This window comes from Salvelinus alpinus, chromosome 15, assembly GCF_045679555.1.
Source record: "Salvelinus alpinus chromosome 15, SLU_Salpinus.1, whole genome shotgun sequence".
NCBI classification, from domain to species: domain Eukaryota; kingdom Metazoa; phylum Chordata; class Actinopteri; order Salmoniformes; family Salmonidae; genus Salvelinus; species Salvelinus alpinus.
This window is the reverse complement of record NC_092100.1, coordinates 4,920,243-4,937,347: the sequence shown is the minus strand read 5'-3', so window position 1 is coordinate 4,937,347 and position 17,105 is coordinate 4,920,243. Positions and strand designations below refer to the sequence as shown.

At 44.5% G+C, this 17,105-nt stretch overlaps 2 protein-coding genes across 2 annotated transcripts in view; both read left to right on the top strand.

Moving 5' to 3' along the window:
• The window catches only part of LOC139539404 (solute carrier organic anion transporter family member 2A1-like), a 96,789-nt gene extending 94,242 nt beyond the window's left edge, over positions 1-2,547 (top strand). The window contains exons 13-14 of the mRNA XM_071342305.1: positions 378-498; positions 1,005-2,547. Of these exons, the coding sequence (XP_071198406.1) occupies positions 378-498; positions 1,005-1,125 (242 nt within the window). The 3' untranslated portion in view covers positions 1,126-2,547. The remainder of the gene's footprint in view (positions 1-377; positions 499-1,004) is intronic.
• A 354-nt stretch (positions 2,548-2,901) lies between these two features.
• Positions 2,902-17,105, top strand: part of LOC139539403 (ras-related protein Rab-6B-like) — a 172,799-nt gene continuing 158,595 nt past the window's right edge. The window contains exon 1 of the mRNA XM_071342304.1: positions 2,902-3,150. Within this exon, the coding sequence (XP_071198405.1) occupies positions 3,081-3,150 (70 nt within the window). The 5' untranslated portion in view covers positions 2,902-3,080. The remainder of the gene's footprint in view (positions 3,151-17,105) is intronic.

The following is a 17,105-nucleotide window of genomic DNA, read 5'->3' as shown; positions in this document are numbered from 1 at the left end:
GTGGACATCCTTGCAGTCAGCATGCCAATTGCACCCTCCCTCTATACTGGAGACATCTGTGGCCTTTTAAAGTGGCCTTTTATTGTCCCAAGCACAAGGTGCACCTGTGTAATGATCATGCTCTTTAATCAGCTTCTTGATATGCCACACCTGTCAGGTGGATGGATTATCTTGGCAAAGGAGAAATGCTCACTGACAGGGATGTAAACAAATGTGTGCACAAACTTTGAGAGAAATAATATTTTTGTGCGTCTGGAAATCTTCTGGGATCTTTTATATTTCAGCTCATAAAACATGGGATCAACACTTTACTTTACTTTGCGTTTTTATATTTTTGTTCAGTTTATATTCTCTAATCCTGTGCTTTTCTATTCTAGCCTGGTTACCGGCCCCAGCCCTGTTCGGCATGGCCATCGACAGCTCCTGTATCTGGTGGAAACGTATCTGTGGCAACCGGCTGGGCTGTGGTTACTATGACAATAACATCCTGAGAAACAGGTAAGAAAAAAGGTCTCGTACTACTATTGGTATGCCTCGTTTATACAAGTGATAATGATTGATGGACTGTATTGGTGGACTGTATTGGTGGACTGTATTGATGGACTGTATTGATGGACTGTATTGATGGACTGTATTGATGGACTGTATTGGTGGACTGTATTGGTGGACTGTATTGATGGACTGTATTGGTGGACTGTATTGATGGACTGTATTGATGGACTGTATTGATGGACTGTATTGATGGACTGTATTGATGGACTGTATCGATGGACTGTATCGGTGGACTGTATCGGTGGACTGTATCGGTGGACTGTATCGGTGGACTGTATCGATGGACTGTATCGATGGACTGTATCGATGGACTGTATCGATGGACTGTATTGATGGACTGTATTGGTGGACTGTATTGGTGGACTCTATTGGTGGACTGTATCGATGGACTGTATTGATGGACTGTATTGATTTGCTGGTTGATTCAGTGAATTATTGATGTATCTCTGCAGGTACCTGGGTCTGCAGTTGGGCTTCAAGATGATGGGGATCTTCCTGCTGGGGCTGGTTGGATGGAAGGTCCAGAGGACCAGGGAGTACAACCTGGGAAAACGGCCTGACGGACCACTGTGATCTGGGATACGTCTGACCGCCTGGCTCCTTAACTCCTTCCTCCCTTTCCCGTCTCACACGATAGAGACTGGCCACCGAGGACCACTTTTTACACCTCCCTGCCATCGCACCGTGCTATCCAATCCACCACCTTACTACAATCTAACCTGTCTCACAGGAGAGAAGAGACTCACCTGCCTCTGAGGTACACTGTGCCTTTCAACTGGTCTGCTAATGCAGGGTCTGCTAATGCAGGGTCTGAATACAACGGAGGGACTATTATGATTCAACTCTGAGCAGCCAGCCCTATTCCTATATAAGCGTCTCACATGACTCCACCCAGTGGGCTTAGCTGGTTATCTTAATGTATTTTTCCCACTGTGCTTTTTAACGGAGTGTACTGTGCTGTATACTAGTATATCAACTGTATACTAGTATATCAACTGTATACTTGTATATCAACTGTATACTTGTATATCAACTGTATACTTGTATATCAACTGTATACTAGTATATCAACTGTATACTAGTATATCAACTGTATACTTGTATATCAACTGTATACTAGTGTATCAACTGTATACTAGTGTATCAACTGTATACTAGTGTATCAACTGTATACTTGTATATCAACTGTATACTAGTATATCAACTGTATACTAGTATATCAACTGTATACTTGTATATCAACTGTATACTAGTATATCAACTGTATACTTGTATAACAACTGTATACTTGTATATCAACTGTATACTTGTATATCAACTGTATACTTGTATATCAACTGTATACTAGTATATCAACTGTATGCTAGTATATCAACTGTATGCTAGTATATCAACTGTATGCTAGTATATCAACTGTATACTAGTATATCAACTGTATACTAGTATATCAACTGTATACTTGTATATCAACTGTATACTTGTATATCAACTGTATACTAGTATATCAACTGTATACTAGTATATCAACTGTATACTAGTATATCAACTGTATACTTGTATATCAACTGTATACTTGTATATCAACTGTATACTTGTATATCAACTGTATACTAGTATATCAACTGTATACTTGTATATCAACAGTATACTTGCTGTTAACCCAGGGATGTTTTCCATTCAGGTTTCAAGCTAACTTAATATCTATATTAGTTATAGATGTTTGTCTCTTACGCAGAGGCATTTAGTGAGCATTTATATAGAGTTTTATACAAAGAATGGTAACTTTATAATCATATGATAAACATATGACATCCGCTTTAATCACAATAATATGCTATGCATCACATATCAATGACACTGTTTAAATAACTGTTCTCTTGTTGAAATAGATTTATAATACAATATTATGCTAAGTTTAGATTATTTTCACTAATGTGCCTTATATGCAACACCAAATGAATGTGATTTATGTAAATAATAAATTGTTTTGTTTTATATTGTACAATTGTTACTACATTGTGGTGCAAAAGTTAAGAGAGTGTGGGGAGAGAATCTCTCTGTGTGTGTGTTTGTCTCTCTCTCTCTGTGTTTGTCTATCTGTGTATACAGGACATCATGAGAGTAAATACAGTTAGAGAAAGGCTTAGAAACACAGTAGGCTTAATGGAATGAATAATCGAACATGTCGCGCACAATAGTACCACGAAAGGTTTTCCTCATTCCCCGTTTCGCATGACGTCATGCGTCAGTGGCAGAAAGGAGCGGGCGGCAGACAGAGAGCGAGGGGGAGGAGAGACCGCGCAGGCGCAGATCGTCATAAAAAAAAAAAAAAAAAAACCTAACAGCAGCCTCCACAGTGCAGCAGCGCTCACTGAGGGAGAGGAAGAGAGAGCAGGTTGAACGGATTAAAGGCGTCGCGTTTCAGTGTCACATCCCAACATCATCAGCACCACCACAAACCAGGACCACTGGGAAAGAGCATTTAATTAACCGACTCGTTTAGAAATTCACCCCCCCCCCCTTAAAACATGTCTGTGGGTAGTGACTTTGGGAACCCCTTAAGAAAATTCAAACTGGTCTTTCTGGGGGAGCAAAGCGGTAAGTAATTCAGAAGCTTTGGGAGAAGTTATCTTCTGTTTGTGTATGATATTCCCTGCTGGGTGTTCACAGGCTAAGTGAAGTTCACTGACCTCTATAAAGCCTTAGTAGCCTTTAACATGATGGAGAATTGACTACATTTTCTATAGGAAAATGACAAGCTTGTTTTTGTTTTTTGTTATGTCGGTCACAAATAGTCCAGAGATCAATATACGATGTTCATTATAAAATGTTTATGATGTCAGTCAATGCATTTCATTGTTTGGGATATTTATTCTTTTGATGACTCTTTATGCAAAGCAGGGGTGAAACATTGAGTTTTTTTGCAGTCCAGTTTGACATTAATTTAGAATATTATTAAAACCTAATAATTGCTATGTATGTGACAGTTGTTATATACATGTGGTGGTGTTATTGTGTCAAGCGCTGTGCTTGGTTTAAAAGAGAGAAATTAAGAATTCTGTGTATTGCATGAGACACACCCAGGCTGCCAGCGTCTGTCGGTGAGAACTTGTGTAGCTGCAGTCTCTTCTACTGTAGGCTATTCTCTCTCTCTCTCTCTCTCTCTCTCTCTCTCTCTCTCTCTCTCTGTCTCTGTCTCTGTCTCTGTCTCTGTCTCTGTGTCTGCATCTGTCTCTGTCTCTCTGCATCTGTCTCTGTCTCTCATTCTGTCTGTCTCTCTCTGTCTCTCATTCTCTCTCATTCTGTCTATCTCTCTCTGTCTCTCATTCCCTCTGTCTCATTCTGTCTCTCTCTCATTCTCTCTCTCTCTCCAGATGATGACTAAGTAATTTGGTCATTTCCATAGTGAAGAGTGTTGTAAAATGGCCCAAAATAAAATAAATATAATTCCATAAAAGGTTATGTTGAATAGATAGACTGATGGCTGTCTGTTTCTATGATGACCAACTTGTCTCTAGCTTATCTTGGCTCAGTTTGTCCCTAACAGGCTCCACTACTCCACCCCCATGTTATGAGACAACTTATTAAAGCCTTGTTACATCTCATCAGTTAGGGAAACAGGTTTATTCATGGTTGTGATGTCAGACCAGCGCTGTCCCCCCTCCCCCCCCTCAGCTCAAGAGGAAATGCCCCCGTGGGGGGGGGAGGGGGGGGCTGGGTTCAGATCCCGCCCCCAGACCTCAATCTAACCGGCAGCAATCATCTCGAGTCATTCAGTTCCTGTGACCCCCCCACTCAGCCGCTAATAATAAAAAACTTATCGGATCACTTTGCTGTACTCATTCGTTGTAGCTGCCGTCAGGGCTTGTAGCGTGAGTGGAAGTAGAGAGAACGCAGTGGTGACCGTGCTGAATCACTTAAACATGAACTTACTCATAAAAACAGACAGCTCTTTGCTGTATTCTCTGCATCTCTCTCTCTAGTCGTGGTATTAAAAGTTTTGAAATCTCACCATATCAACTTTGCTGTGCGTTCGAGGCTTCTTTTCACAGTCTACGGTTCCAGGAAACTGTGCAGACTCGGTGATCTGATTGGCCAGCGGACGACCGATAGGTGCACTCTATTTGGTCAAAATGGGAACACTTTGCCTTCCTGGCACTAGGACTGATGAATCAAGTGCACCTACCACCATCAGCACATCAGCACCCAGACGGGCGGGTGGACTAGCAGACAGGCGGGTGGACTAGCAGACAGGCGGGTGGACTAGCAGACAGGCGGGTGGACTAGCAGGCAGGCGGGTGGACTAGCAGGCAGGCGGATGGACTAGCAGACAGACGGGTGAACTAGCAGACAGGCGGCTGGACTAGCAGACAGGCGGGTGGACTAGCAGGCAGACGGGTGGACTAGCAGGCAGGCGGGTGGACTAGCAGGCAGGCGGGTGGACTAGCAGGCAGGCGGGTGGACTAGCAGGCAGGCGGGTGGACTAGCAGGCAGGCGGGTGGACTAGCAGGCAGGCGGGTGGACTAGCAGGCAGGCGGGTAGACTAGCAGACAGGCGGGTGGAGTTGGTTTCACCTTTCCTGCATGTTAAATGTGTTGCCAGAGGAAGCTTCTCCTCCGGGCTGGATAGCTCTTTGGCTCTCTCCTCCACCCTGTTTCCTGAGCTGTGTTGTACAGACCTGGGTACAAATACAATCTGCATTTTATTACTTTTTTTACTTCAATGTATTGATAAGCATGCACCTATTAAGACGTCGAATGTTAGTACTGTTAAGGCTCTGTTGATTGATGTTGAATTTAAAAACAAATTATGGTTGGGGGAGATGAAGCAACATGAGTGGCTAATTAGTCTTGTTGCACAGCTGACTGGCTAACTTAGTGTAAATTATACAATTATGTGAATAAACTCAACCAAAATAAGAATAAACTGTATTTTGAAACTAAGATAAATGATACAAAGTATGATGGAAAATCTTTGGAGTATTTAAAATGAAATTATAGGCAGAAACATGAATTCAACTCCATCTGTCATTGAATCAGATGGTTCCATCATTACAAAACCTTTTGATATTGCCAAATATTTTAATGACTATTTAATCTGTAAAGTGGGCCAACTATGGCATGAAATGTCAACAACAAACAGTGAGCCTTCATATTCATGCATAAAATACCTAATAATGAAAGAAAAAACTTTGTCATTTAGAATTTTGTAACGTTAGTGTGGGAGAGGTGGACAAAAAATGGGTGTCCATCAATAAATGACAAACCTTGTATTTACAACCTAGATGAATCAAATCAAATCAAGCTTTATACAGCACATTCCAGACATGGAATGCAGCACAATGTGCTTCAAAGGAGAAAAAAACAAATAAAAAAAACAATGAAAATAAAAGCTGAAATATTAAACAAACATAAGATAAAAAAACAAAATAATGACACGAACTGAACAACTAAAAACCACCTTAAAGCAAAGCTAAAAATATGTGTTTTAAGATCTTTTAAATATGTCCACAGTTTCAGCCCCCCTCAGGTTCTCTGGCAGGCTGGGGGCATAGTAACTAAAGGCTGGGGGCATAGTAACTAAAGGCTGGGGGCATAGTAACTAAAGGCTGGGGGCATAGTAACTAAAGGCTGGGGGCATAGTAACTAAAGGCTGGGGGCATAGTAACTAAAGGCTGGGGGCATAATAACTAAAGGCTGGGGGCATAGTAACTAAAGGCTGGGGGCATAGTAACTAAAGGCTGGGGGCATAGTAACTAAAGGCTGGGGGCATAGTAACTAAAGGCTGGGGGCATAGTAACTAAAGGCTGGGGGCATAGTAACTAAAGGCTGGGGGCATAGTAACTAAAGGCTGGGGGCATAGTAACTAAAGGCTGGGGGCATAATAACTAAAGGCTGTCTCTCCATGCCTTTTGGTCCCCCTCAGGGTCTCTGGCAGGCTATTCTAGAGGCTGGGGGCATAGTAACTAAAGGCTGTCTCTCCATGCCCTTTGGTCCCCCTCAGGGTCTCTGGCAGGCTATTCTAGAGGTTGGGGGCATAGTAACTAAAGGCTGTCTCTCCATGCCTCTTGGTCCCCCTCAGGGTCTCTGGCAGGCTATTCCAGAGGCTGGGGGCATAGTAACTAAAGGCTGTCTCTCCATGCCTTTTGGTCCCCCTCAGGGTCTCTGGCAGGCTATTCTAGAGGCTGGGGGCATAGTAACTAAAGGCTGTCTCTCCATGCCCTTTGGTCCCCCTCAGGGTCTCTGGCAGGCTATTCTAGAGGCTGGGGGCATAGTAACTAAAGGATGTCTCTCCATGCCTCTTGGTCCCCCTCAGGGTCTCTGGCAGGCTATTCCAGAGGCTGGGGGCATAATAACTAAAGGCTGTCTCTCCATGCCTCTTGGTCCTGGGCTTTGGGATAGTTATAAGGCTGTCTCTCCATGTCTCTTGGTCCCAGGCTTTGGGATAGTTAAAAGGCCAGAGGACCTGAGGGACCTACTGTGTACATAACTTATAAGCATGTCTGATTTAAAAACCAATAGAAGAATCTTAAAATGAATTCTAAAACTCACCAGTGCAGAGACCTTAAAACCGGTGTAATGTGTGCTCACATTGGCCAACTAGCTGCCGCCGTTGGCCAATGGGAGTCCTAATAAAATTGCCTGTTGCAATGGAACCAATAGAAAAGTTTGAAAGCCCGCCCATCTGACTCGCCGGTAGGCTAAAGTACATACTCAATGTATCTGAAAGATTTCAAATAGTATTTGAACCCAGGGCTGGTCCTCTACCCTATTGTCTGTGCTGTGCAGAGGATGGCTCAGCAAGGCGTCTGGCTCTAACTTCTTTGGTCGGTCAAAGCTAAATGGGGGTTTAAATAAGCTGGCAAATCAGCTCCTTGCTCAACCCACGCTTCTTGTGGGTGCCAAGTTGCCCACTCTCAGCCACCTCAGAGTAATCAACAGGGGCATTTTTGGAGTGGTACACAGATTAGCCTACTAGCTCTCTGCATTTAATATGTTAGCACATAGAGGTTTTGCCCTGGGCAGGTTTGTGTGGTAAGCAGAATCACTACAGTCTGTTTACACAATACTTGTTGTACATCACAAATGGCAAACCTATTCCCTTTATAGTGCACTACTTTTGGCCAGTCCCCAGGATCAAAAATAGTGCACTATAAAGGGAATAGGGTACCATTTACGATGCAGTACACAGTACTTGTAGTGTGAAATACTAAAGCCAAGGTAATCCCTTGTTGCTCGGTTGGTTTCACCTCGAACAAACAGATGGGAATACATTTGGTAGAAGCATTGGCATCTGTTTGTTTTATATTTATTCGTGCTCCGCAGAGTTCAAAAGCACAGTCTGTACAACATAAAATAGCATTGGCTTTCAAATCTTGCTGAGAGGGAGAGAGCGAGAAAGAGAGAAAATCGGGTTCTTGGTAATGTCTCTGACAAAAGCCCTTCTCCCCCGGTTGCTCAGTTTGGCCCAGCGACCAGCTCTAGGAAGAGTCTTGGTGGTTCCAAACCAATACAAACTCCAGCACACAATATCCAGAGTTGGAGCACGCTCTGCCACAAAGAGACAGTTTAGTTGGAGCAATGTCAACATCCCAGAAGGGGAGATGTCATTAGTAATGAGACAACGTACTGTTATAACATTAGTAATGAGATGACATTAGTAATGAGACAACGTACTGAGATGACATTAGTAATGAGATGACATTAGTAATGAGACAACGTACTGTTATAACATTAGTAATGAGATGACATTAGTAATGAGACAACGTACTGTTATAACGTTAGTAATGAGATGACATTAGTAATGAGACAACGTACTGAGATGACATTAGTAATGAGACAACGTACTGTTATAACGTTAGTAATGAGATGACATTAGTAATGAGACAACGTACTGTTATGACATTAGTAATGAGATGACATTAGTAATGAGACAACGTACTGTTATAACGTTAGTAATGAGATGACATTAGTAATGAGACAACGTACTGTTATAACGTTAGTAATGAGACAACGTACTGTTATAACGTTAGTAATGAGACAACGTACTGTTATAACGTTAGTAATGAGACAACGTACTGTTATAACGTTAGTAATGAGATGACATTAGTAATGAGACAACGTACTGTTATAACGTTAGTAATGAGACAACGTACTGTTATAACATTAGTAATGAGATGACATTAGTAATGAGACAACGTACTGTTATAACGTTAGTAATGAGACAACGTACTGTTATAACATTAGTAATGAGATGACATTAGTAATGAGACAACGTACTGTTATAACGTTAGTAATGAGACAACGTACTGTTATAACATTAGTAATGAGATGACATTAGTAATGAGATGACGTACTGTTATAACATTAGTAATGAGATGACATTAGTAATGAGACAACGTAGTGTTATAACATTAGTAATGAGACAACGTACTGTTATAACATTAGTAATGAGATGACATTAGTAATGAGAAAACGTGCTGTTATAACGTTAGTAATGAGATGACATTAGTAATGAGACAACGTAGTGTTATAACATTAGTAATGAGATGACATTAGTAATGAGACAACGTACTGTTATAACGTTAGTAATGAGAAAACGTACTGTTATAACATTAGTAATGAGATGACATTAGTAATGAGACAACGTACTGTTATAACATTAGTAATGAGATGACATTAGTAATGAGATGACGTAGTGTTATAACATTAGTAATGAGACAACGTACTGTTATAACATTAGTATGCACCTAGTGTTGTAATGAGACAAAATACTGTTAAATTAAATGATGGTCAGAAAGACAAATTCAACTCCATCTTTCATCGAATCAGATGTCTTATTCATCACAAAACCATTTGATGTTGCCAATTATTTTAATGATTGCCCACTTTGCCAATGAAGTAAACTTAGGCAGGAAATGCCAACAACGAACAGTTAGCCATAGTACTCATGCATTAAAAAACGAATGAAAGAAAACTATTGTACGTTTTGAATTGTGTTAAGTTAGTGAGGGAGAGTTGGAAAGATCATTGTTATCAATCAATAATGACAAACCTCCTGGCATTGACAACTTCGATGGAAAGCTACCGAGGATAGTAGCGGACTCTCTGACCACTCACATCTGTCATCTTTAGTCTGAGTCGAGAGGAAGGTGTTTGTCCTCATGCCTGGAGGGAAGCAGCCTTTACTGGTTCGAACAGCAGATCTATCAACTTGTTGGCAGCTCTTAGCAAACTGTGGGGAAAAGTTTGTGTTTTCAGCTGTGCTAACAATTGCAAAAGTGTTTTCTAATGATCTGTTAGCCTTTTTAAATTGATACACTTGGATTAGCTAACACAACGTGCCATTGGAACACAGGAGTGATGGTTGCTGATAAAGGGCCTCTGTACGCCTATGTAGATATTCCATTAAAATAAAATTAATATAAAAAATCCAGCTACCATAGTCATTTACAACAATGTCTACACTGTATTTCTGATCAATTTGATGTGATTTTAATCTATTTAAATTGTTTTCTTTCAAAAACAAGGACATTTAAGTGACCAAACTTTTGAAAGATAGTATTTATATATCAGGATTCTCTATCTAGATATATATCTGGATTCTCCTCTCTTCTTAATATTAAGTGGTCTAGCTGAATGTGAAGATAACTGGGGAGTCTTTTTCATTACACATCTCATTCCGAGGCCAGCTCCTTCCCAGCGAACGGAACACAGCAACTTCTCTGATGGATTAGGGGAAGCAGATCCCTGGCAGCTTTGATCTGTTATTGATTCGCTCAGCCTGCCCGGTAATGGGGGGGGTGGGGGTAATTGATCATCAGCTTTTAAAGGGAATGGGCTGCCAGACCATCCTCTCCCTCCCTCGCCTTGTGGGCTAGCAGTAACACTCTGCCATGGGAGCAGACCTGCTATTACCTCTAGTAAAAGGTGAGGGTATCATGACACAAGGCGAGACCCAGATGCAGATGGTTGGAGTCTTACAATATTTATTATTCCAACAGGGGATGGCAAGAGAATGGTCGTGGACAGGCAAAAGGGTCAAAACCAGTTCAGAGTCCAAAAGGTACCAAAGGGCAGGCAGAATGAAGGTCAGGGCAGGCAGAGTGAAGGTCAGGGCAGGCAGAATGAAGGTCAGGGCAGGCAGAATGAAGGTCAGGGCAGGCAGAATGAAGGTCAGGGCAGGCAGAGTGAAGGTCAGGGCAGGCAGAGTGAAGGTCAGGGCAGGCAGAATGAAGGTCAGGGCAGGCAGAATGAAGGTCAGGGCAGGCAGAATGATCAGACAGGTCGGGAAAGTAGTCCAGAGTCAGACGGGTCAAAACCGGGAGGACTATCAAAAAGATAACTGGAAAAACACGCTGGCTGACTTGACCAAACATACAAGACGAACTGGCACAGAGAGACAGGAAACACAGGGATAAATACACTGTGGAAAAATAAGCGACACCTGGAGTGGGTGGAGACAATCACAGTTACAGGTGAAACAGATCAGGGCGTGACAGTATGGGAATAGGACCAATGAAGCGGGGAGACAGCTTGCGGGACTCTACCCGCAGGGACAGGTCCCGGTTGGAAAGCCATACCCTCTGCCCAATGCGGTAGCGGGGAGCTGGGGTCCGGCGACGGTCCGCTTGTCGACGATACCTGGAGTTGATCTTGAGAATAGGCACCCTGGCTCTTCTCCAGGTATGTCGACAGCGGCGGACAAACATCTGGGCAGAGGGTACGCTGACCCATTGCTATTTTTCCGGGAGGAGTGGAGGCTGATACCCCAAAGAACACTCAAATGGAGAGAGTCCCGTGGCCAAACAGGGAAGGGTGTTCCGTGCATACTCCACCCAGACCAATTGTCGACTCCAGGTAGTGGGATTAGTTGAGACCAGGCACATCAGGGTGGTTTCCAGGACTTGGTTGGCTCGCTCCGACTGACCGCTGGTTTGGGGATGGAATCCAGATGACAGGCTGGCCCGACAACCCAATAAGTGTGCAGAATGACTTCCAGAACTGAGATGAGAACCTTGATTGGAGACCAGGTCTACCGGGAGTCCATGGATCCGAAGACATGCTGCACCATAAGCTGTGCCGTCTCCTTGGCAGAAGGTAGTTTGGGGAGAGGGATGAAATGGGCGGCCTTGGAGAACCGGTCGACTGCTGTCAGATTGACAGTGTTGCCATCAGACGGAGGGAGCCCAGTGATAAAGTCCAGAGATATATGAGACCAGGGACGATGAGGAACCGGTAGTGGCTGCAGGAGGCCAGAAGGAGCTTGCCTCTGACTTCGATGACGAAGTCAGAGACGTCCGGGACCATTGTGAGCCACCAGAAACATTGTCGAAGGAAGGCTAGTGTATGACGGGACCGTGGATGACAGGTCAGCCTGGAGGAATGAGCCCATTCCAGGCCCCGGGACTGGGTTAGGGACAAACAGCCGGTTAGCCGGGCCCCCTTCAGGTCCAGGCTGGGAGCATTGTGCCTCACGAACCAGGTTCTCAATACCCCGATCCACAGTGGCAGCAAGGCATGAGGTAGGGAGAATGGTTTCAGAGGTCGAGGGTGTGGCAGAGGAACTGTATAGGCGGGAGAGAGCATCAGGCGTCACATTTTTAGACCCTGGACGGTAGGAAATGGTAAAGTTAAATCTGGTAAACAGGAGTGGCCCACCGGGCCTGCCTGGAGTTGAGGCGCTTGGCCCAAACTGAGATATTCCAAGTTTTTATGGTCGGGTCCAGACCAGGAATGGCTGTTCTGCTCCTTCCAGTCAGTGCCTCCACCGCCATCGTCACCGCCAGGAGTTCTCGGTTGCCAACATTGTAGTTCCTCTCAGCAGGATTGAGGTGATGGGTTAGGGATGAAGCTTCTGGTCCTGGGCAGATCGCTGGGACAGGATGGCCCCTACTCCAACATCCGAAGCATGACGGGACGGGTCCGGATGGATGAAGATGGGGGCTGTTGTGAAGCGATGCTTCAGGTCCACAAAGGCTTTGTCGACAGCTGGAGACCATTTGAACGGTACCTTTGGGGAGGTGAGTGCCGAGAGGGGGACCACCAGGGTGCTGTAATCCCGGTAGAAGTTTGCAAAACCAACAAACCGTTGCAACTGCACCCTGGGCGTTGGTTGAGGCCAATCCACCACTGCTTTCACCTTTCCAGGATCCATCTGAACATTGCCCTCAGCAATGACACATCCCAGAAAGGTGATTGTAGAGCGGTGGAACTCACACTTCTCGGCTTTCACGAACAGTTGGTTCTCCAGGAGGCGCTGAAGGACCTGTCTGACATTTAAAAAAAAAAAAAAAAGTAAAAGACGCAAAAACGAAACTTAACAACAACTTCTTAGACTTGCTTTCAATGAGAACGACAGATCTATAACTCACATTTCTATGTGCATTTGGGTCAGGTCGTCCAAAAAGTGACATATAGCAGCTTCAAAACAAGAGTTGCTTATTTATTTTAGTGCAGGGCACCATGCCGTCTGCGAAGCTCATAGAGGTCATAAGATTCTATGTAATTATATGGCAAAGCAAGCTGCAGGACTAGAGAGGAGCAAGGGGGCTCCAGCGCCAGAACACCAAGCAGGAGCCTTAGCCCTCAGTCAGCCAGTCAGTCAATCTGCCAGTCAGTCAGCCAGCTTTATACAGTGCCGTTTGATGTACTCCGTGCACCCCTGCTAAGTGAGCGGCATCCCACGTACCCACGGGATAGCACAGGCATAGGGCGCGTCCCAAACGGCACCCTATTCCATATGGGTCCTGGTCAAAAGTAGTGCACTAAATTGCGTATAGGATGCCATTTGTGATTACACCAACACACTTCCCACAGGAAGTAGAGAGAGGGATTGAGTCTTTCTCTTTAAGGACTGCGGCGAAAGATGAGTTCCGTTCTGTCTTTCACTCCCGTGACGTGTGTGATTCAGTGTTGGTTCTGAGAGCTTTTTAATGTATGAGATGACTAATGGATGGGTTGAGAGAATGGCTAGAGAATGCCTCTGTCCCAAATGGAGCCTTATTCCCTATAAAGTGCACCCCTTTTGACAAGGACCCATAGGAATGATAGGTAGGCAATACGGTTCCATTTGGGACACAACCATTCTATAGTAATTCTCCAGCCATTCTATAGTCATTCTCCAGCCATTCTATAGTCATTCTCCAGCAATTCTCCAGCAATTCTCCAGTCATTCTCCAGCCATTCTATAGTAATTCTCCAGCCATTCTATAGTCATTCTCCAGCCATTCTATAGTCATTCTCCAGCCATTCTATAGTCATTCTCCAGCAATTCTCCAGCAATTCTCCAGCCATTCTATAGTCATTCTCCAGCCATTCTATAGTCATTCTCCAGCCATTCTATAGGCATTCTATAGTCATTCTCCAGCCTTTCTATAGTCATTCTCCAGTCATTCTGTAGCCATTCTCTAGTCATTCTCCAGCCTTTCTATAGTCATTCTCCAGTCATTCTGTTGTCATTCTATAGTCATTCTCCAGCCATTCTATAGTCATTCTCCAGCCTTTCTATAGTCATTCTCCAGTCATTCTGTAGTCATTCTCCAGCCTTTCTATAGTCATTCTCCAGTCATTCTGTAGTCATTCTCTAGTAATTCTCCAGCCTTTCTATAGTCATTCTCCAGTCATTCTGTAGTCATTCTATAGTCATTCTCCAGCCATTCTATAGTCATTCTCCAGCCATTCTCCAGCCATTCTATAGTCATTCTCCAGCCATTCTATAGTCATTCTCCAGCCATTCTGTAGCCATTCTCTAGTCATTCTCCAGCCTTTCTATAGTCATTCTCCAGTCATTCTGTAGTCATTCTATAGTCATTCTCCAGCCATTCTATAGTCATTCTCCAGCCTTTCTATAGTCATTCTCCAGTCATTCTGTAGTCATTCTATAGTCATTCTCCAGCCTTTCTATAGTCATTCTGTAGTCATTCTCCAGCCTTTCTATAGTCATTCTCCAGTCATTCTGTAGTCATTCTATAGTCATTCTCCAGCCATTCTATAGTCATTCTCCAGCCATTCTCCAGCCATTCTATAGTCATTCTCCAGCCATTCTATAGTCATTCTCCAGTCATTCTATAGTCATTCTATAGTCATTCTCCAGCCATTCTATAGTCATTCTCCAGCCATTCTATAGTCATTCTCCAGCCATTCTCCAGTCATTCTCCAGCCATTCTATAGTCATTCTCCAGCCATTCTCCAGTCATTCTCCAGCCATTCTATAGTCATTCTCCAGCCATTCTATAGTCATTCTCCTGCCATTCTCCAGCCATTGCCCAGCCATTCTATAGTCATTCTCCAGCCATTCTATAGTCATTCTATAGTCATTCTCCAGCCTTTCTATAGTCATTCTCCAGTCATTCTGTAGCCATTCTCTAGTCATTCTCCAGCCTTTCTATAGTCATTCTCCAGTCATTCTGTAGTCATTCTCCAGCCATTCTCCAGCCATTCTCCAGCCATTGCCCAGCCATTCTCCAGCCATTCTCCAGCCATTCTCCAGCCATTCTCCAGCCATTCTCCAGCCATTCTCCAGCCATTCTATAGTCATTCTCCAGCCATTCTCCAGCCATTCTCCAGCCATTCTCCAGCCATTCTCCAGCCATTCTCCAGCCATTCTCCAGCCATTCTCCAGCCATTCTCCAGCCATTGCCCAGCCATTCTCCAGCCATTCTCCAGCCATTGCCCAGCCATTCTCCAGCCATTCTCCAGCCATTGCCCAGCCATTCTCCAGTCATTCTCCAGCCATTCTATAGTCATTCTCCAGCCATTCTATAGTCATTCTCCAGCCATTCTCCAGCCATTCTCCAGCCATTCTCCAGCCATTCTCCAGCCATTGCCCAGCCATTCTCCAGCCATTCTCCAGCCATTCTCCAGCCATTCTCCAGCCATTGCCCAGCCATTCTCCAGCCATTCTCCAGCCATTCTCCAGCCATTCTCCAGCCATTATCCAGCCATTCTCCAGCCATTCTCCAGCCATTCTCCAGCCATTGCCCAGCCATTCTCCAGCCATTCTCCAGCCATTCTCCAGCCATTCTCCAGCCATTCTCCAGCCATTCTCCAGCCATTCTCCAGCCATTGCCCAGCCATTCTCCAGCCATTCTCCAGCCATTCTCCAGCCATTGCCCAGCCATTCTCCAGCCATTCTCCAGCCATTGCCCAGCCATTCTCCAGCCATTGCCCAGCCATTCTCCAGCCATTCTCCAGCCATTCTCCAGCCATTCTCCAGCCATTCTCCAGTCAATCTCCAGCCATTCTCCAGCCATTCTCCAGCCATTCTCCAGCCATTCTCCAGACATTCTCCAGCCATTCTCCAGCCATTCTCCAGCCATTCTCCAGCCATTCTCTCAAACCATCCATGTTTCTAGATAGAGGAGGATCGATGTCTGGGATAGAAACAGGGACAAGGGAAACCAGCAGAGTCTGACTAGTCTTATAGCAACTATCTTGCTTCTTAAATAGTCTAAAACACTGTCCTAGTATTACAACAAAGAGTAAGATTTATGATAAGAAACCCAACCTTACATTTTGTCTGATAAAAGTCTTGGCATATCTGAAAAAACATCCTCCCTTGGATTTATGTCTTGGAGACTCAGAGTGAAGCACTGACTGCTGTTTCAGCAATACATATCTCTGGCTAGGGTCCAATGGTGGCTGAAAACAACAGGGAGAGGAGACAGATGGACAGGCAGCTGAGTGGCTCTGTGCTCTAACAACTGCTGGTGCTGCTGTAGAGGAAAGGCTGTCTGTTACTCAGCCCTGTAGAGGAAAGGCTGTCTGTTACACAGCCCTGTAGAGGAAGGCTGTCTGTTATTCAGCCCTGTAGAGGAAGGCTGTCTGTTATTCAGCCCTGTAGAGGAAGGCTGTCTGTTATTCAGCCCTGTAGAGGAAAGGCTGTCTGTTATTCAGCCCAGTAGAGGAAAGGCTGTCTGTTATTCAGCCCTGTAGAGGAAGGCTGTCTGTTATTCAGCCCTGTAGAGGAAAGGCTGTCTGTTGTTTAGCCCTGTAGAGGAAAGGCTGTCTGTTATTCAGCCCTGTAGAGGAAGGATGTCTGTTATTCAGCCCTGTAGAGGAAGGCTGTCTGTTATTCAGCCCTGTAGAGGAAGGCTGTCTGTTATTCAGCCCAGTAGAGGAAGGCTGTCTGTTATTCAGCCCTGTAGAGGAAGGCTGTCTGTTATTCAGCCCTGTAGAGGAAAGGCTGTCTGTTATTCAGCCCAGTAGAGGAAAGGCTGTCTGTTATTCAGCCCTGTAGAGGAAGGCTGTCTGTTATTCAGCCCTGTAGAGGAAAGGCTGTCTGTTGTTCAGCCCAGTAGAGGAAGGCTGTCTGTTGTTCAGCCCTGTAGAGGAAGGCTGTCTGTTGTTCAGCCCTGTAGAGGAAGGCTGTCTGTTATTCAGCCCTGTCGAAGAAGGCTGTCTGTTATTGAGCCCTGTAGAGGAAGGATGTCTGTTGTTCAGCCCTGTAGAGGAAGGCTGTCTGTTATTCAGCCCTGTAGAGGAAGGCTGTCTGTTATTCAGCCCTGTAGAGGAAGGCTGTCTGTTATTCAGCCCTGTAGAGGAAGGCTGTCT